The 20,178-nt window shown below is 52.3% G+C and overlaps 1 protein-coding gene across 1 annotated transcript in view; it reads left to right on the top strand.

Moving 5' to 3' along the window:
- znf219 (zinc finger protein 219) overlaps positions 1 to 14,413 on the top strand; it is an 18,205-nt gene extending 3,792 nt beyond the window's left edge. Inside the window, exons 2-5 of the mRNA XM_086165646.1 lie at positions 7,936 to 8,008; positions 8,222 to 10,451; positions 10,584 to 10,724; positions 11,745 to 14,413. Of these exons, the coding sequence (XP_086021772.1) occupies positions 8,225 to 10,451; positions 10,584 to 10,724; positions 11,745 to 12,817 (3,441 nt within the window). The 5' untranslated portion in view covers positions 7,936 to 8,008; positions 8,222 to 8,224 and the 3' untranslated portion in view covers positions 12,818 to 14,413. The remainder of the gene's footprint in view (positions 1 to 7,935; positions 8,009 to 8,221; positions 10,452 to 10,583; positions 10,725 to 11,744) is intronic.
- Positions 14,414 to 20,178: the final 5,765 nt, after the last annotated feature.

The following is a 20,178-nucleotide window of genomic DNA, read 5'->3' on the forward strand; positions in this document are numbered from 1 at the left end:
GGGGCGGAGGGCGCGGCGGCTCCGGTCCTGGATCTGGAACCCGGATCTCGAGGGATCTTGAGGGTTTTCTCGGCCAAATGCTGATATTAAGGGATCTTTGTCTGATTTGAGGGGATCGTCAGGGAACTCGTGACCAAATATGGCGGCGTCGCTGATTTCTCAGAGATCCCTTAGTGATTTTAAGGTATCTGACGCTCATTTTAAGGGACCTCCGATTGGTTTTAAGAGATCTCTTGTTGACGTTTGGTGGTTTGGAAGGATTTCTTGGTCATTTATAGGAGTCTCTTGGGGAACTTGAGGGAATTAAGGGATATCTTATGGATTTTAAGGGATCTCACCATGATTGGGAGATCCCTTAGTGATTTTAAGGGAGCTCTTTAATGATTTTAAAGGCTCCCTTGGTGATTCCAACTGATCTTTTGGTTGATTTCGAAGGATTTTTGGACATTTAAAGGGGTCTATTGGGGAACTTGAAGGAATTAAGGGATCTCTTACGGATTTTAAGGGATCTCACCATGATCTGGTGATCCCTTAGTGATTTTAAGGGATCTCTTAGTGATTTGAAGGGATCTGACGCTCATTTTAAGGGACCTCCGATTGGTTTTAAGAGATCTCTCGTCGATTCTCGTTGATGTTTGGTGATTTGGAAGGATCTCTTGGTAAATATAGGAGTCTCTTGGGGAACTTGAAGGAATTAAGGGATCTCTTATGGATTTTAAGGGATCTCTTAATGAATTTAAGGGAGCTCTTTAATGATTTTAAAGGCTCCCTTGGTGATTCCAACTGATGTTTTGGTTGATTTCGAAGGATTTCTTGAAAATTTAAAGGGGTCTCTTTGGGAACTTGAAGGAATTAAGGGGTCTCTTACGGATTTTAAGGGATCTCACCATGATTGGGTGATCCCTTAGTGATTTTAAGGGAGCTCTTTAATGATTTTAAAGGCTCCCTTGGTGATTCCAACTGATGTTTTGGTTGATTTTGAAGGATTTCTCGGAAATATAAAGGGGTCTCTTTGGGAAGATCACGCTGATATTAAGTTTTAATATCAGGTTTTAAGGGATCTCTCCGTGATTGGGAGATCACTTCGTGATTTTACGGGATCTCTCCGAGTCTTAGTGGACCTCTTCATGTTTTTAAGGTATCTCTTGATGTTTTGGTGATTTGGAAGGATTTGCAGGTGATTTAAAGTGATCTCTTCAGGGAACTTTAGGGATGTTCTTATCTGGGATCTCCTGATGAATTTAAGGGATCTCTAGGCCAAATAAAGAACATCAATTTCCTTTCAGGGATCCTTTGCTGATACTCAGGGATCTCTTGATGAATTTAAAGGATTTCTTGGTGATTTTAAGGGATCTCCTCATGATTTGAAGGGATCTCTCGCTGATCCCAATTGATGAAGAAATTCTTGGTGATTTTAACCTCGGGGGAATTTAAAGGGATCGCTTGCAGATTTTAAGGGATTTCTTAATGGCTGTAAGGGATCTCTCGGTGATTTAAAGATATCGTGGTGTTTTTAAGTCATCTTTTGCAGATATTAAGGCATCTTGGTGAGTTTAAGGGATCCTTTGGTGAGATCAAGTTATGTCTTGCTGATTTAAAGGGATCTCTTCACGATTTTAAGGGATCACTTGCTGCTTTACGCCACATCTCTTGTTTCTAAAGGTGATTTTGAGATTTTTAGCTGTTTTTTTCTCATCATCTCCTCCTCCTCCTCTTCTTTCAGTTTTGCATTTTTTTCTTCTCCACGTGATTTTCAGCGCGAATTCCTTGACATTGACTCCATTCTCCCGTCTCTCTTCTGTTCCCTCTCTCCTGTTTCTTCCATTTTTGTAGTTTTCCTGCAACTGCCTTGTAGTTGTTGGAATTTTTCCTTGGAATTAGGGGCCGAATTCCTCGGGACCGTACGTCAAATTTACATTGGCTTCCTCCCCGCCTCCGCCGACAGCGGAGACGGTCCACGTGTCCGTCTGGCAGCTCGACAGCGTCGGCGCCTCGGGTTCGATAATCCCCGAGCGTCAATCAGACGTCTTTAAGCTCCGCCCCCTCTTTCACGTCACTCTTAACAGTTGCTTTTCTTTTTTGGACCAATTCTTCACACAAGGGGGAAAAAAAAAATGTGGCCAGTTTGTGTGCATGTGTGTGTGTGTGTGTGTGTGTGTGTGTGTGTGTGTGTGTGTCGGGGGCAGCAGAAAGTTGGAATCGTAGCAGCGAGCGAAGCAGGAGTTCAGGGAAAGGTGAAGTAAAGGAAATGAACACCGTCTGCGGCGAAGCTCGCCACGTGACCACGCAATACAAACTAAATACTAGTGGACCTCACAGGGCGCTACACACACACACACACACACTCCAACCCCCCCGCCGCCGTCGCCACCATCGCTCTATTTAATACACTCCGGTCAGACGCTCTCACACACACACACACACACTCATCTCCGAGGAAACATCAGCTCAATTCATCTCCGGAGGCCCCTGCTAGTAGAAGGTCCAGGCCTGAGACGCTAAAGATGATTGTATTTATGACGGGCACACACACACACACACACACACACACACACACACACACACACTCAAAGGCAGACCCAGCTGCAAAGCCTCAGCCGCTCTCGAAGCCGAGGACGAAGTACTCAGGTACACACACGGCTGTTGACCGACAGGAAAAAGTACTGCTCGAGTACAAATACGTACATCGGCTGAAGCTTTTAAAAGTAAAAGTACAAGTTATGAAAGCTGTGTTATATCATGAAACAGCGTTTTAAAGTACTACTTTGTTCACACGGAGAGTGTTTTCTGGAGTGTACTACATGTGGGTGTGTAGCTTGGTACTATTTAGGTAGCATTTGAAGTATTTTCCATAAATACCAGGAAGTAGTAACAATAAAAAGAAGAGAATACCGTATTTTCTGGACTATAGAGCGCACCTGAATATAAGCCGCAACGGCTAAAAAAAAACAATAAATATATGTGTACATTTACAGGCCGCACTTGTCTATTAGCCGCAGTTTTAAAATGAGATATTTACATTTTATTTTCACTTTTAATTAAATATATAATGGGAACACCTCGCTATCCGCGCACTAAAACCATGTTTGCCATGCTAATGTTTGAGGCTAAATGTTTTAGCGACGTGAAGCTCATTAGCCCCCCGAAAAATCCATAAATTAGCCGCAGCGTTGTTTGAGCGTGTTAGAAAAAGTAGCGGCTTATAGTCCGGAAATCACGCTATTCAAATACTTGATTTTATTCTAAATTATAACTGCGTTAGCGTCCAACGGAGTACAAGTACCTCAAAATTGTACTCGAGTACACACACACACATTCACGGGGGAATGTTCTTTCCTTCGCCGTCGCTGGCGGACGCCAACCGACGGTGCACGTGAAGGTTGGTGTAAGTCAGAGCGAAAACAAAGCAGATATAGGACTTCCTGCCCACACACACACACACACACACACTTGTGCACGTGCACACACACACACCATTAGGTGAAAGGGGATCCAGGCTCATATTTACAATTATAATGTGTAACTTGCCCACATGTTCAGGCCTGCGCCTCCACAATAAAACAGTGCGGCTCAGTGTGTCATCCAACGCACACACACACACACACACACACACACACACGGCCGCCGTTTGAACCACTCCCCCGATCCCCCTACCAGCCCCCCCTCTTCAAAAAAAAAAACTTGTCCGAACATATTGTGCTCCTACTCCCTCTGCAAGTATTTATCATAGATGTGATGTATGACTCAGCAACTCCCCTTCCTCTTGTGTGTGTGTGTGTGTGTGTGTGTGCACGTGTGCGGGCACATACGCATATCGTAAAGCATTCAAAGAAGCATGTCTTTTTTTTTTTATTCGTAACAAAAAATAAAAGGGGGAAAAGTCAGTCTCCGCCATTGAAAGGAAAATAAACCCTGGCAAAGTTTAATTGGCTTAGTTTTTAAAAGATGTTACCCACGCGGTTGCTGGCGCAACCGCGTCGCCGCGGCGATTCCCTCCTCGCCAAATCGTCACGCAAAACAATTTTCAGGGTTCCGGATTCGACGCCTAATCATTTTAAAAACAATTCTCCGTCACAATCGGAGGTCTTATTTGGAGATGGAATTGCGTTGGCACTGTTAGCGTTAGCATGAGCGCAGGGAAAATCATTTGCAGGATCAGACCGGCTATTAAAAAGCAGAGAAGAATGCAGAGATACTCCAAATAGTACCAAACTGATGTATTAGCTTAGCACGGTTCACCCAGGAAGCTACTGTATCCCAAATAAGGAGACCAGATCTTCCCAAGCTTCCTGTCCGGAACTACGACTTTAGCCTCTTCCTCTTACCTCCCTTCCCCGATGGTTAGCGCCCACTTTAGCTGCTGAAGTATTTGGTGTTGTCATGGTGATTTGTCGGTAGTTTAACTCTTGCCTCGGTGCGCTAGCGGAGAGAGATCCAGCTAGCCTGTTAGCTGGGCATACCTAGCTTGCGACAAATCCCTAGCGGCCACCAAGCTAACATCTGACACCAGGTAGCTGTCCTTGGGGTCAAAGGTCAGTGGCGCTTGGGATCAGGCTATTTCCTGGTGCAGGGGCTGGTTAAGGGTGTCGGATTACCGGTGAAATCAACAGATTTGCATTTAATCCCGTTAACCGCGCACTCCATATCTGCTAAGTTCTCCAAGCGCAGTTGTTTTCGACGTTTTGTTTTAACAAGCTTTTTCTCTCCGCTGCGTATCTTTGCATTTCGGCCAAAGCGCGATAAAACAAAAGCTCGTGTGGGGCGAGATAATAAGCTATTAAACCGTGTGATACATGGTTATTACATGTTTTAATTGGAGCGTCGCTTATAACGATAATTATTCAAGGACCGGAAAACTGCTCCAGATCTTTCCGTTCATTTAAAGTAAATACAAGACGTCTCCACAGGAAGTGGACAAAGGTGGCCCTACCTGCCGCCATCCATCCCCCGACGCCGTCGTCCTGTTTCCTCTGTGGACAAACACACACACACACACGCGTTGAAGTGTTTGTGGACACCATTATGTCAACAAGTGTTCGACTTCACACAAAAATCGTGAGTAAAAAGTAAACGTCACGATGACGACCACCTAAAGCGGGCGGGATTAAGATGGGATCTCCCCTCCTGACGCTAAATGCTAAACGCTAAACACCAGACGTTCACCCACAAAGGCCAGAGGTCCTTGCACTTAGCATGTTAGCGATTAGCACCCATTCATGTGTGAAGTCAAGAATTAGAATCAGAATTGCTTTATTTGCCATGTTATTTTGCAACTACAAGGAATTTTCTGTGGTTGACTGCTGTAAACAGACAACATGCAAACAGAGTTCACGAAAAAAAAACAACACTTACCGGAACACCGCGGCAGCCATCTTGGATCTAGGATCCAAGATGGCTGCCAATCGCCACCGAGGCAACTCACGTCACCTTTTTTTTTTCTGCTTTTTCCACACCTGGAGCTCCTATGCTTCCGCTCCACCTGATGTTTATGTAAATATGAGCCTGGATCCCCTTTCACCTAAAGGTGAGTGTGTGTGTGTGTGTGTGTGTGTGTGGGCAGGAAGTGCTACATTCGCTTTGTTTTCGCTCTTTCTTACACAAGCCTTCACCTGCATCGTCGTTGGCAGACGCCAAACGACAGCGAAGGAAAGAAAATTCCCCCCACGTATGTGTGCGTGAACTCGAATACAATTTTTGAGGTTCTTGTACTCTTGTACAGAATTTACTCAAAAAAAAAGAACACGCGCCGCGGCAGCCATCTTGGATCCTAGATCCAAGATGGCTGCCAACCACCACAGCGGCAGCTCACATTTTTTTTCCTCTACTTTTTCCACACCTGGATCTCCTCTGCTTCCGCTCCAGCTGATCCCAGCGTGCCCCTCGTCCTCCTCCACCCCTCCACCCCCCCAGCGAAGCCCTCCATCTTCCCCCAAATTCCCTCTAATGGCGTGACGGCTAGGCCGTCGAGAAAGAGAGAGAGACACTGTCATGGCGGAACAATGCTCGGCGGCGGCGGTGATATTCATATGATAATGCCATCGGACCGCCGCGGATACATTAAGACCCCCCCCTCTTCTTCCTGACCAGATGTATATTTCAGTGTTGACTGTCTCTCTTCCCATCAAATCCACGTTGGCAATCACATTAAACCCCTTTCATTCAGAGCTCCGTCTCTCTTTCTGCGCTGCTGCGTGCCTCCCTCTTTTTTCCCTTTTCTTTTCTTTTCTCCCCTCCCTCCCTCGCTCCTCGCCATGTTGGCAGGACCCAATCTACCAGCTGATATCAGCATTCCCTGGAAGCCGGCCAACTGGCAACACTGCAGGAGAGAGAGAGCGAGGGAGGGAGGGATGGAGGGAAGGAAGGAGGGGAATGAAAGAAAATTAGTGAATAATAGACGGAGGGAGGGAGCGAGAGAATGAGAGGGGGATGGGAGGAGAATGAATCAGGGAGAGCGAGAAAGACAGAAGTGAAAGGAAGACAGAGGGGGGAAAGAACAATAATAGTGGATTAAGAAAGGACCGTGTGTGTGTGTGTGTGTGTGTGAGAGTGTGCACGTGCATGTGCACGCGTCTGATTGATGTGGTGTGATATCCCTGTGAGTCATAGCCGAGCTAAAATGTCAACCGGCTACACGGCAATCTCTTTGTCATCGACACACACACACACACACACAGCAATCCTGCAGATCATATGTGACGGTGCCGCCATGTAAACACAAATATGGACGACACACCTGCGCACGCAGACGCTCCCCATTGTTTTTGCCACAATGATTAATGACATTTTTGTGCAGCGGCGGCGGCGGCGGCGGCCTCTCCTGTGCAGAAAAAGAGAGAAATAATAATAATAATAATAATAATAATGAAATAAGTGCATCTTGAACTGGTGTTGCCCGGAAAATGCACAGCGCCGGGCGGCGTTCACACTCATCTTCGGCGTGTGTGTGTGTGTGTGTTCTGCTGCAGCAAACAGCTGACATCCGTTGCGTTGCGCACACAGATGACCTCCGGGGGTCAAAGGTTGCACACATCTAACACACACCTTCATAAGTGTCCGTGTGTGTGTGTGTGTGTGTGTGTTCATGCTAAAAAGCAGCAGCTACTGTGCAAGCGCACAGGAAGGGCGTGTGGGGAAGTCAAAACATCGCGCACCCATCCTGTTTGGGACAGTCCGTGTCCTGTGGTCGGTGCCCGCGTACACACACACACACACACACACACACACACACACACACATAGAGCAGGAAGCACATTCCCGACTAGTAATCCCGTCGCTGCAGGAGTTGTAAAGCGCGCGGGCGGCGGAAACAGGTGTGCACCTGTTTGGACTTGGAAGCGGCGGGATGCACCTACAGACCGCCGGGGATCAAACGTGCGTCTGCCTCGTTCTTTAAATAAAAGAAACAGACAAAAATATGAATCCCCCCGGTGGCGGCGGGGTCCTAATGACTCCCCGCTATTAGATTTTATACCTTCAAAGGTTCTTGCTGCTTTTTATTTATCTCTTTCCCCCTCGGTGAGCTTGAAAGGTATTTTCTGTAGCTGCCGAAGCTAACGTGCTAACCCGCTAACACTGCACCGGGGTCACGCCGTCTTAGAAACAAAAAAATGGGAGGCGGTGGGGGGGGGGACTTCGAGCCACACTCACACACACACACACTCACACTCACACACACACACACACACACACTCCAAAGTGAAACAGGAAGCATCTGGTGTCCAGCAGTCGGAGCTGTAAAGTGTTTTCTTCTCTTTCTAATGAGAATAAATACTGTTGGTTTTTTACATATGTATGCGTGTGCTTGATAGGTTTTGTAGTTTTTTTTTCTTTTTAACGAGAATATTTTTGTAGTTTATTGCGCACGTGCGGAGCGCGCACACGCACACGCACACACACGTCTCAAGATGCAATGATGTGCCTATTTTGTTTCCACAGAAGGTTGAAGGAGGAGACGAGCCCCCCCTCAGCACAGACACTAGAGAATGGCATAACACCGCACACACTGCAGGTAACACACACACACATACACACACACACACACACGTACAGACACGTGCATCCAGGGCGCCATTTTCATGATTCCTCTCCTCTATTTTGGCCTCTTTCCAAATTCCGCGAAGGTCACATGACAGCGAGAGCTAATTATGCGCAACATGCTAATCTAACCTTTCTGGGGTTCCGACTGTGTGTGTGTGTGTGTGTGTGTGTGTTGTGGCTCCAGAGAATGGATTCTCCGCCCGAGTGTGTGTTGTCCCTCTCCTGTGAGCCGCCCCAATTGCCCCCCACCTTGCCGTCGCTGGACCACAGCCCCCGGTCCTCCTCCCTCCACGCTCCCGCCTCTCCGGAGGTCCTCGCCGCCCGCAGCTCGGCGCCGTCGCCGTCCTCGCCGGACACCACGCCGTATTTCCCGCTCTCCCCCTTCGACGACAGCGGCGCGGTGGCCGCCGCCGATGACGATGAGGAAAACGAGCCGGACGGAGCCCCGCCGTCGCCGACCCCGGCGGTGGCGCTGTTCCCGGGCGGCGGAGGTCCTGACGCCGGGCGTCTGGGCTCCTCCCCGCCCGCCACGCCGTCGGCGCCGCCGCTGGGCTTCGGCGCCCTGGAGCTGGCCCTCTCCTCGGGCCAGGGCGGGAGCTGCAACGACGAGCTGGACCTGCAGCTGTTCCAGAGGGACACCGTAACCAGGGCGACGCACGGCGCCGGCCCGTCGCTCAGGTTCCCGTGCCACGTGTGCGGCAAGAGGTTTCGATTCCAGAGCATCTTGTCTCTTCACGCCCGCGCTCACAGCCTGGATCGCTGCCGACGCGCCTCGGCGCTCTACCGGACCGCCGCCGCCGCCCCGCCGCCGCCGCCGCCGCCGTCCCTGAAACCCGCCATCAAGGCCCCGCAGAACCACCGCCGCCACGCCGGCCAGCGCTTCCTCCCGGGGACCCTCATCCATCACCTCACGGAAGGCGAGGAGGACGACGGCGAGGTCAAAGCGCTGGACGCCGACCTGCAGGCGGAGCAGAACCCGCACTTCCTTCTCGACGCGACGCTCACGCCGCCGCTCGCCGAGGACGCCCTCGCCGCCACTCCTTACGCGGAGATCCGGGAATCGGTGACGGCGCCGCCGGCGCCGGCGTTCCGCTGCCACGCCTGCAAGGGGAAGTTCCGCACGGCGTCCGAGCTGGCGCGCCACGTGCGCATCCTGCACAACCCGTACAAGTGCACGCTGTGCGCGTTCTCCGCCAGCCAGGAGGAGATCCTGGCGTCGCACCTGAGGGAGTGCCACGCCGCCCCCGAGGAGGCGCCGTCCCTCCTCCCCGCTTTCAATTCCAGGCCCGTCGTGGCGGCGCCGGACACGCCGGTGCCCACGCCGTCGCACACGCCCGCCCCCAGCGCGCCGCCGCCGCCGCCGCCCACGCCCACGCCCACGCCGTCCGCCTCGTCCCCGTCGCTCCCCGCCTTCCGCTGCGACACCTGCGGCCAGCGCTTCACCCAGTCCTGGTTCCTCAAAGGCCACATGAGGAAGCACAAAGACTCCCTGGATCACAAGTGCCAGGTTTGCGGCCGCGGCTTCAAGGAGCCCTGGTTCCTCAAGAACCACATGAAGGTGCACCTGAACAAGCTGGGGCTGAAGGCGGGGCTCGGGGCCCTCGGGGGGCCGGGCGGCGCCGAGCAGCACGCCAAAGGCTCCGGCGGGAACCACTCGCTCAACGCCCTCTACTCCAGCCTCCTCCTGGCGCAGCGCGGCGGCGTCAGGGGCGCGCACGGGAGAGCCGAGCGGGACGGCGGCCGGGCCGGGATGAGCTCGGGCAAGTCGGCCATCTTGGGCTACCTGGGGCACCCCGGCGACGGGGGCGGGGCCAGCTGCATGGAGAGGCTCCAGGCCGTCGCCCAGGTGGCGGAGATGGGGAACGGCGGCGCGGACGGCGGCGGGAGGGGAGGCGCCAGAGGGAGCGGCGAGGCGGCGGACGGCGGCGATCAGGCCGGGTGGTGGCAGCTGGTGGCGAGGAGCCTGGCGGCGGCGCAGCAACAGCCGCCGCCGCAGAGGTCGCACCAGCGGGGACACTCTTTGGGGCCCCGCGAGCAAAGCAGGGGCTCCGTGATAACAGAGGCCGAGCAGCTCAGGGGGTTCAGCGGAGTACGGGAGGAGGCGGCGGCGGCGGCGGCGGCGGCGGCGGGAGGCTCATGGGAGTGCCCCGACTGCGGGAAGCTGTTCCGCAGCCTGCAGCAGGTGGTCGTTCACGCCCGCGTTCACAGCCAGAAGCATCTCAAAGGCGAGGAGGAAGGAAGCGGCGGCTGCAGAGGACGGGGAACGCTAGCTGATGATGTGCGGCAGGAAATCCAGCAGCGCGGCGGCGGCGGGTCCCGATCCGAGCCGAGGCCGGATTTGAAGACGCACGGCGGCGTGCCGCACCAGACAGGAAGCGGCGCGGCGTTCCAGCCGACACCATCCGGCCTCAAAGGTACTCCCGTCTTCCTAGCTCGCGCTGCTCGCGTTAGCGTCCCCGTCCGTCCTCCATGATTCGCCGCCGCGCTCGCCAGCTGCTCGTCCCCCTGCCTTTTAATCAAATTATTTATTTTTTCAAAACTCGCAGGAGAGAGCGGCGTGCTAACCGCCGCGTCGTCGGCGCCCGCCAGGGAGCGCGTGCGGGGCAGGGGGATTAAGGACTGCCCCTACTGTGGCAAAGCCTTCCGCTCGTCGCACCACCTCAAGGTGCACCTGAGGGTTCACACAGGTGAGATGGTTTTTCCCAAATTTAGCGCCCCCTCCCGCTAGTGGGCTAGCAAGGAGTCGCGCGGCGGCGAGGGCGCACGCTGCAACTGTGCACGTCGCAGGGAATTAGTCCAACCCCCCCCCGCCGCTCCTCATGGCGCGGCATCAGGACACATATTTATTTTATATTTAGCCTTTTTCATCTTTGCCGTCATTAAAACACGCCGCTCATTTTTAGCCTTCTTTCTCCGACCCAGAAGTCGGACTAATTAGGTCGCCTCGGTGGGGGGGTGGAAACTGGGTCTGGAATGTACCATTTCCGGGGACGGGGGGGTGGCGGTGAAGAGACGTGAAGTGGGACGAGCTAATAGCTATCCCTAGCGTAGCGGCTAACCTTTTTTTCGCTACTTGCAACGCACGCTCAGGGGAGCCGTGAAGTGGGACGAGCTAATAGCTATCCCTAGCGTAGCGGCTAACCATTTTTTTCGCTACTTGCAATGCACGCTCAGGGGACCGGTGCGGTGCTGCTAGCTTAGCATGCACCGCTAACCCCTACCCCCCCGTGCACGTCTCCAGCAGATATGGCACGACGATGGGAGGGGCGTGCGAAAAATCCAATTTTCATAAAAAAAAGGGATAATTATGTTTATAACCGAGGAAGGTCACGTGACCGACATTAACCCCGCCTCCTTTTCCGTCCTCCGACCCGCAATCACGGGCCGCCTTGACCCGTCACGCGTCGGACGGCCACGTGCATTATTCATGATGGCGGCGCCCGCCTCATCAAGTGATTACCGCCGTATAAAGTGACGGCGCCAAATCATCATAACAACCCCCCTGATAGGCCGGCCGCTCTCCAGAACGCCGCCGCGAGTCTCGTCCCCTGATTCCGCGACCCGCCGGATCATCGCAACGGCGTCCGTCCTTGATTTCCCCGTTCGATTTCCAACGCGGTTGAACGCTGCCACCTCCCCTCGCCGACGTGTTACTGCACCGCCGCGTCGGAGAAGCTCACGCCGCCGTGCGGTCCCGCCCCCTCCAGGCGAGCGGCCCTACAAGTGCCCGCACTGCGACTACGCCGGCACCCAGTCGGGGTCCCTGAAGTACCACCTGCAGCGGCACCACAGGGAGCAGCGCAACTCCCTGTCGGGGTCGTCGTCCGGCGGCGCCGTCAACAGCGTGACCTCCGGGGCCTCCAAGCAACGCCGTTCCCACGCCAACCACTGCCAGGGGGGGCGGGGCCAGGCGGACCCCCCGCCGTCCTCCGGGGCCGGACAGCCGTCGTGGCTCCTGGGGCTCCCGGAGCAGCAGGAGCATCGCAAGGCGCTGGCGGCGCTGAGGGACGTGGATTTGGAGACGCAGTACAGGTACCTGTCGGGCGTGATGGGCGCGCTTTACCAGGGCGGCGTGGAGGGAGGGTGGATCCGCGAGTCCCCGCCGCCGCCGCCGCCGCCGCCGAGGGCCCTCAAGGTGTCCAGACGCAAGCCGCTCACCACCAGCCGCATGGTCCCGCCGGGGCCGGCCGCTCCGGAGCCGCTGGATCTGTCTCGCCGTCCCTCTCCGGGGCCGGCGGGAGGCGAGGACTCGGATTTCGGCGGCGGCGTTGGCGAGCGTTCGGTGAGGCTGAGCCAGTGCTCGGAATGCCCCTTCCGCACCTCCTCGGCCGAGCTGATGGCCATGCACCTGCAGGTCAACCACACCAGTAAGTCCAGGCGCAAGAGGGGGTCCGCGTCCGTCGCCGGCGACGATGTCCCCAAGTCGCCGAAACTCCGCCACCGCCGCCACCATCATCATCATGCCGAGGCGGACCCGCTCGGAGGATGGAGGCAGGAAGTCGCCGCCAGAGGATGGAGCTCCAATCAGAAGCGGACCCCAAATGGATTCGGCGAAGTGGCGGCGGCGGCGGCGGCGGCGGCGGGGGATGGCGACGCCCCCGACTCCGACCCCGCCGCGGCGTCCCACGGCGACCCGGAGGACGAAGAAGAGGAGGAGGAGTCCGAGGAGAACCTGGGGAGCAGCGGGCCGGAGGATTCCCCCGGACCCGAGCCAGAACCCAAGACCTCCGCCAGTCTTTCGCCGGCGTCGGCCGAGGAGGAGCGAGTCCCGACCAATTAGAAACCTGGATTACAACCAACCGGAAGGAGGCGGAGCTTCACCTCCTCCGGACTTCCTTCCTTTTGAGACCGTCCGGTCCAGACCGGGATACCGGAGGAAGACGTCTTTTTTTTTTTTTTTTTTTTTTTTTTTTCCCTCTCCTGTCGGTTTTCGGTCAGTGCCTGTTCTCGTTTGTCGTCCCCCGAACCCGAACCCGACATCCGAACGTTCTTTTTCTTCACCGTACAGTACACGTGTGGTTCTAGGGTGTTGTGAATAGTCCAGTCGACGAGACGCGGAATTTAAAAAAAATATCTAAAAAAAAAAAAAAAAAAAAAGAAAAGAGAGCGAGAGAGAGAGAGAAAGAGAGAAAATATTAAAAATATTATACGTCGTGTGAAAAAAAGGTGATGAAAGAGAAAAAAAAAAAAAAGAGTTTAAAAAAAAAAAAAAAAAAAGAAAAGGAAAGCGGGGGGGGGTCGTCGATGGAAATGCAGTGTTTACATTGGTGCCGGATGCGGGTCAGGGTTGCCGTGGCAACGCGCAGGAGCAAAATGGGGGGGAAGAAAAAAAAAAACACACACACACACACACACACTCACGGAGTGTGACGAACCCCCAGCTCCTCTTCCAGACCTCCACCTCCGAATCCCTCGTTCTTCTTCTCCTCCTACTCGTTACTTTAAAGAGACTGAGACAACTGTGTCAATTTTGGAAAAATAAAAGAAAAAGAAAAAGAAAAAGAAAAGAAAAGAAGCGCTCTCCTCCTCCTCCTCCCCTCGCCATCCCAGAAGACGCCCTCCTCTTCCTCCCTCCACAGAACACTAACCACTTAGACGTCCCAGTAGAAGATGTGTAGCTTCTCGCAGGGAAGGAGAAGAAAGATGGTGGGGTTATCAATAGAAGCGATATTGATTATCTCCCTGTGTGTGTGTGTGTGTGTGTGTGTGTGTGTGTGAGAGAGAGAGCTAAGACTAGGCGGAATGTCCAAAACAGAGCACTGTGCAAAGTTTGAGTTTCCAAAGTAGTTTTTTGATTGTTTGACCTTTGACCCCACGCACACACACACACACACACACACACCTTCTCCTCCTCCGCCTCATCCAAGAGGATATAAAACACAAATCAACCCTTCGAACCGGTTGTTAAAAAAAGTTCGACCCCTTAGCCCCGCCCCCGTCGGTGAAATCAACAAGCGGCGTGCGTCTATGTGTGTGTGTGTGTGTGTGTGTGTGTGTGTGTTTAGAGCACCTTATTTTTTTCTTAGCGCTACCAGTCCCTTCGTGGTGTCTCCTGAACGACGAAGCCGCCGTGCCTTCTGTTTCAAGCACTTCCTGGTGTGTTTTTGTATTTAAAAAAAAGAAAGAAAAAGAAAGAAAAAAAAAACTTCACCGAAAGCACTTAGCCTCCTCCTCCTCCTCCTCCTCCATCGCTTCCATCCCATAATCCGCTATTTATCCGACGCTCCTGAAACCAAACCCCCGGGATCGGAGGCGATCGATCCCCGTCCGAGGCCAAAACACGTCCAGCGTGACGCTAAAAAAAAAAAAAAAAAAAAAAAAAGATCCTGAAAGGAAATTAAAAAGATAATTAAATTAAAAAAAAAAAAAAAAAAAAGGATAATTGATCTTTCTCTTTCTTCATCCTCTCATCTTCCACCCGCCACCTCACGCTTGCTCTCCCTCTTCTTTCTGTCCGTCGGTAATCCGTCTTTTAAGGTGACTATCTGGTATCGAGGCCTTTTTCTTTTTTTTTTTTTTTCTTATTAGAGGGGTGGCGGTGGGGGGGGGGGATTTCTGTCGGTGTGTTTGTCCTCCTCCTCTTTCTCCTCCCCGAGATGGAAAAAAAAAAGCTCTTCTTCTAATGATAACGATGATTGTTTTGGCATTAAGGTTTAAAAAAAAAAAAAAAAAAAAAGGAAAAAAAAAAAAAGAAAAAAGAGACCCGTGTCGTTGAATGTTGTACAGATAGCTCTAGAGGTGTCGTGGTGTTTCTCCTCTTTTTATTTCTTCCTTTTTTTTATTTTCCTTTTTTTTTTTAATTTGATTTTTTTTCCTGTTTTTAAAGAGAGCACAAACCCGAGCGATGGTCCCCTCCGCTCCTCCCGCCGGGGGCCCGAATGTATTAAAAAAAAAAAAAATGGCTTAAAAAAAAAAGGTTCAAAATCTCAACCCCACTCTCCAAATTATATTGATCCAAATTAAGCCCCGCCCCTTTTTAGCGTCCGTCAAGATTCCTGTCAATCACTTCAATCGGTGGTACAAGGCACCCGAGGGTAAAAAATAAAAAAAAATATGGATGCTCGCCAGTTCCGACCGGATGCCGCCGAACATCTGGGGAAAAAAATAATTTTTGCACAATTCGGCACGAGAAGCTACACCATCCGGTCTGGAGGCTTGGGGGTCAAAGGTCACGCTGGGTTTGGGCTCTCGTGTAGTTGACTGCCATTGCAGTGAGGGAAAAACAGATCTAACATAGTAGTGACTAATATGACTTTGTGGACAGATTACAAAAGATGAAAAAAAAAATAAAATAAAAAAAAAAATAAATAAAAAAGTAAAACACATTAGAAATAAATAAACACAAATAAACATCTGTGTGCCTCTTTCTTTGCCTTAACCTCTGCAATATCTGGGGGTTTGGCGCCCTCTAGTGGCCAGAAGATGGTACTGCATGTCAGTGCAAAGCGCTTGTTGCACCTGTGTGCGTGTGTGTGTGTGTGTCGGGGGAGCATATACATCTGTGTTTGCTCTCCACGGGTAGAATAACTTAGCTGTCACCATGGCAACGTGGAAACAGCCACAGACAGGTCCAACTGTCTCCCTCATAGCCAAACAACCCCCACCCTCTTGTAAATAAAGTGGGACAAAATCAAACATCCACACCTTGCAGACTCCATGTTTTTGTGTGGGGGGTTTAAACTCACCAGAGGACACCTCCTCCTCCACCTCCTCCACCTTCTCCTCCACCTTCTTCTCCACCTCCTCCTCCGCCTTTTCGCACTAATTATAAACCCGCTCAACTTTGATGTGTAAAACACACACGGGAGGGCGCGCGAAGGCGAGGAGGGCCCCTCGCAGCGCCGCCGCTCCGCTCGTCTATTTTCAACCATCTTATTATTCAACGATTTAATGAGGTTTTTTTTTTTTTTTTTTAAAGGCTAAATATAGTCCGGCGAGGAAGCGGCGGCGGGGGGGTCGGACCTGTCAGTCAGGTGTGTGACGGGAGGAGGGGGGTGGACGGATGATAGTGCGTGATCAGACGTGTGAGGTTTAGGCTAAATATGCTAATGATAATAAAAATAACTTCATTTTATCCGAACACACACACACGCTAAATTGGGTCGCAGTGTTCTCGACTATCTTGTTTTTGTTGAATTGGAATAAAAGATGATCTTTAGTCGTTAAAGGGTTAAAGTTCATGAAATATGTGTGAAATGTATGAGTTAAACATTCAGTCATCGGTTGGTTCACCTTCTGAGGCCGGGGAGCCAATCACAGCTGACTAGAGGTTGAGGACGGAGAACATGGAGAACCCAAGCAAGAGAACATGCAGAACCTCAGGAGGAGAACCTGGAGAACATAGGTAGGTGAACTTGGCAAAGCCAGACAGAAGACCCTGGCGAACCTTGGCAGGGGAACCCAGGTAGGAGAACATGGAGCAGGAGACATTGGAGAACCTAAGTGGATGAAGCCTAAGAACCTTGGGAGGAGACCTTTAAAAACCTAGGAGAACCTGGAGACGTAGGTAGGAGAACCTGCAGAACCTAAGTAGGAGAACCTGGAGAGCCCAGGCAGGAGACCCAGAAGAACCTCGGACCACCAGGAACCACTAGGTGGTGCTGTGGCAGATAAAGAAGGACATCAAGAATACAGAAGAAAACAGAATTACTTTATAGTATGACTTAATCATATCGTGCTGAACAAAAGATGCTAGTTTTGCATGCTAGCTGTAAGCGGTGTGGAAATGGCAACATTTCTCGAAAAGTTCTCTAGAAGTTGCACGATGAGACCTGAAAAGCCAAGGGTTCTGATGCCAGATGAGGCTGAAGAACCCTAAGGGTGGAGAACCGTGAGGGTGGCCATACCTTAGGATGGAGAACCTGAGAGGTGAGCATACCTTAGGGTAGAGAACCCTGTGGGAGGAGAACCCTGGAGGTGGCCATACCTTACGATGGAGAACCCTTGAGATGGGCATACCTCAGGATGGAGAACCCTGGAGGTTGCCATACCTTACGATGGAGAACCCTGGAGGTAGGCATTCCTTAGGGTGGAGAACCTTGGAGGTAGGCATACCTTAGGGTGGAGAACCCTGGAGGTGGACATACCTTAGAGTGGAGAACCTTGAAGGTGGGCATACCTTAGGGTGGAGTACCCTGGAGGTGGGCATACCTTAGGGTGGAGAACCCTGGAGGTGGGCATACCTTAGGGTGGAGAACCCTGGAGGTAGGCATACCATAGGGTGGAGAACCCTGGAGGTGGACATACCTTAGAGTGGAGAACCCTGGAGGTGGGCATACCTTAGGATGGGGAACCCTGGAGGTGGACACCTACCTTCACAACTTCTACGCCCGCTTCGAGAACCCCAACCACAACACAGAGGTGAGTCACAAAACGACGGTACCGCCCGCTGACACCCTGCTCACTCCTCTTCTCTCCCAACAGTATCATCAGACCAGGTACGTCGAGCGCTGAGAAGGATCAACCCCTGCAAGGCAGCACAAGCTCCTGGGTCAGGCCCTCAGAGCTTGTGCCAACGTGCCGGCTGATGTTCTCACTGCCATCTTCAACCCCTCCCTCAGCCAGAACCACCGTCCCCACTGGCTTCAAGAACACAACCATTGTGCCCCAAGAGGAACCCACCCACCTGCAATGACTACAAGCCGGTAGCACTCACTCCGATCATCATGTAGTGCTTGAAGAGAGTGGTCCTGGCTCACATTCAGAACAACATCCCAGAAACCCTAGACCCCTGGCCTAACAGGTCCATCCTGACCCCCATAACCGCCACCCTCCGCTCTCCCACCTTGAAAACAAAGACTCCTACTTCAGGATGCTCTTTGTGGACTACAGCTCTGCATTCAACAAGGTCATACCCAACAAACTCACACACAAAATGTCCACCAGAGGCCTGCACCCCACCCTCCTGGACTTCTTTACTGGCCGACCCCAGTCTGTCGGGATAGGTAACAGGACCTCAGCCAGCATCATCATGAACACCGGCACTCCTCAGGCACGTGTCCTGAGCCCCATCCTCTACACCCTGATGACACCAGGAGACACCGCAGTGATAGGATGCATCACCGGTGGAAATGAAACGGCCTACAGGATGGAGGTGGCCAGCCTGGTGAAGTGGTGTGAGGACAACAACCTCACCCTCAACACGGACAACACCAAGGAGATGATAGTGGACACGAGGAAGGAGAGGAGACCTCATCAGTCACTCTAACTCCATGGTCTTGTGGTTCAGAGGGTGAGCAGCTTTAAATACCTGGGTGTCCACATAAGTGAGGACCTCACCTGGTCCCTCAACACCACGCAGGCGGTCAGGAGGACTCAACAGCAGCTGTACCTCCTGAAGAGCGTGAGGAGGTTCAGCATGTCATCTAAGATCCTCAGCAACTTCTACATCTGCATTGTGGAGAGCATCCTCTCGGCAGCACCGCCTTGGTGAAGACTTCAGAAGATCACCAGAACCCTACTGCCTTCTCTGCAGAGCATCTACCTCCGCAGGAGAGCTGCCTCCTTTGCCAAGGACCACGCCCACCACCAAAACAAACTGTTCACACTCCTACCCTCCGGCCGGAGGTACAGGAGTGTGAAATGTAGAACGATACGATTAAAGAACTTGTTCTACCCGACTGCCATCAGACACTAACAGCTGACACTCATCCACATGTAAAGTCTACTGCCACTTCATTTGTACTCACACATCTTATTGCACTGCCATTGTTCTATTGCACTGTTCATATTCGTATCTATAATCCTATTTATAACAATGTTTACACTCTTCTACCAGCACATATCCTAATGCACTGCAGACAGCAAAGTATGAATTTCACTGTACAGGGAGACTTGTTTCTACACGACACATGTGACAATAAAAGCTTTGAATCTTGAGTCTGAGGGTGGAGAACCCTAAAGGCAGGCATACCTTAGGATGGAAAACCCTGGAGGTGGACAAACTTTAGGGTGGAGAATCCTCCAGGTGCTGAATCCTGAGTGTGGACATAGCTTAGGATGGAGAACCCTCACCAAGGGTGGAGAAATCTGGAGGTACACATACCTTGGGGTGGAGAACCCTGGAGGTGGACAAACTTCAAGGTGGAGAATTCTGTGGTTGGAGAACTCTGAGGGGACACACCTTAGGATGGGGAACCCTGAGGATGAAGAACCCTGGAAGTGGTCATACATTAGGATGGAGAACCCTGTGGGTGGCAAACCCTGTGAGTGGACATACCTTAGGGTGGAGAACCCTGTGCCTGCAGAACCCTTCGGGTGGAGAACCTTGGAGGTGGAGATGCATTAGGAGGGAGAACTCTGGATGGAGAACCCTGTGAGTGGACATACCTTAGCTTGGAGAACCCTGTGCATGCAGAACCAACCGGGTGGAGAACCTTTGAGGTGGACATAACTTAGGTTGGAGAACCCTCAGGGTGGAGAAACCTGAAGGTGTACATAAATTAGGATGGAAAATCCTGTTGGCGGAGAACCCTGTAAGTGGACATACCTTAGGGTGGAGAACCCTGCTGGTGGAGAACCCTGTGCCTGCAGAACCCAACGGGTGGAGAACCTTGGAGGTGGACATACCTTCGGTTGGAGAACCCTGCATCTGCAGAACCCTTTGGGTGGAGAACCTTGAAGGTGGAGATGCATTAGAAGGGAGAACTCTGGATGGAGAACCCTGTGAGTGGACATACCTTAGGTTGGAGAACCCTCCGGGTGGAGAAACCCGAAGGTGGACATACCCTCGGGTGAAGAACCCCTTTCCTCCAGTCACATCTCCCAGGGTGCAGTACCGACTCTGACCGCTAGGTGTCGCTGCCGTGCTTCACAGCACAGAGAAGCCGGATTTGAACGTGGGAACTCCAGGGAAATGAAAGAAGAGTTCTCCAGCTGAGGAAGAGGGGATGAAGAGAGAGAGAGAGAGAGAGAGAGAGAGAGATGGGTGAGAAAGGTAGAGAGAGAGAGAGAGGGCGGAGAGATGGGGTAGGGAGGGAGAGAGATGGAGGGTTAAAGAGAGAGAGGGAGGGAGGTGGAGGTAAAGACCCGGCGGTCTGATCAGCTTCTCTCCTGGTTTTTCCTTCACTCCTCTCCGTCTCTCCAGGAGAACGGTCTGATCCGCTCGACGCGCACACAATCCCCGCAGGACACTTTCCGCTT

This window comes from Fistularia commersonii, chromosome 19, assembly GCF_037954325.1.
Source record: "Fistularia commersonii isolate RoL2024-O1a breed Wild chromosome 19, RoL_Fcom_v1.0, whole genome shotgun sequence".
NCBI lineage: Eukaryota > Metazoa > Chordata > Actinopteri > Syngnathiformes > Fistulariidae > Fistularia > Fistularia commersonii.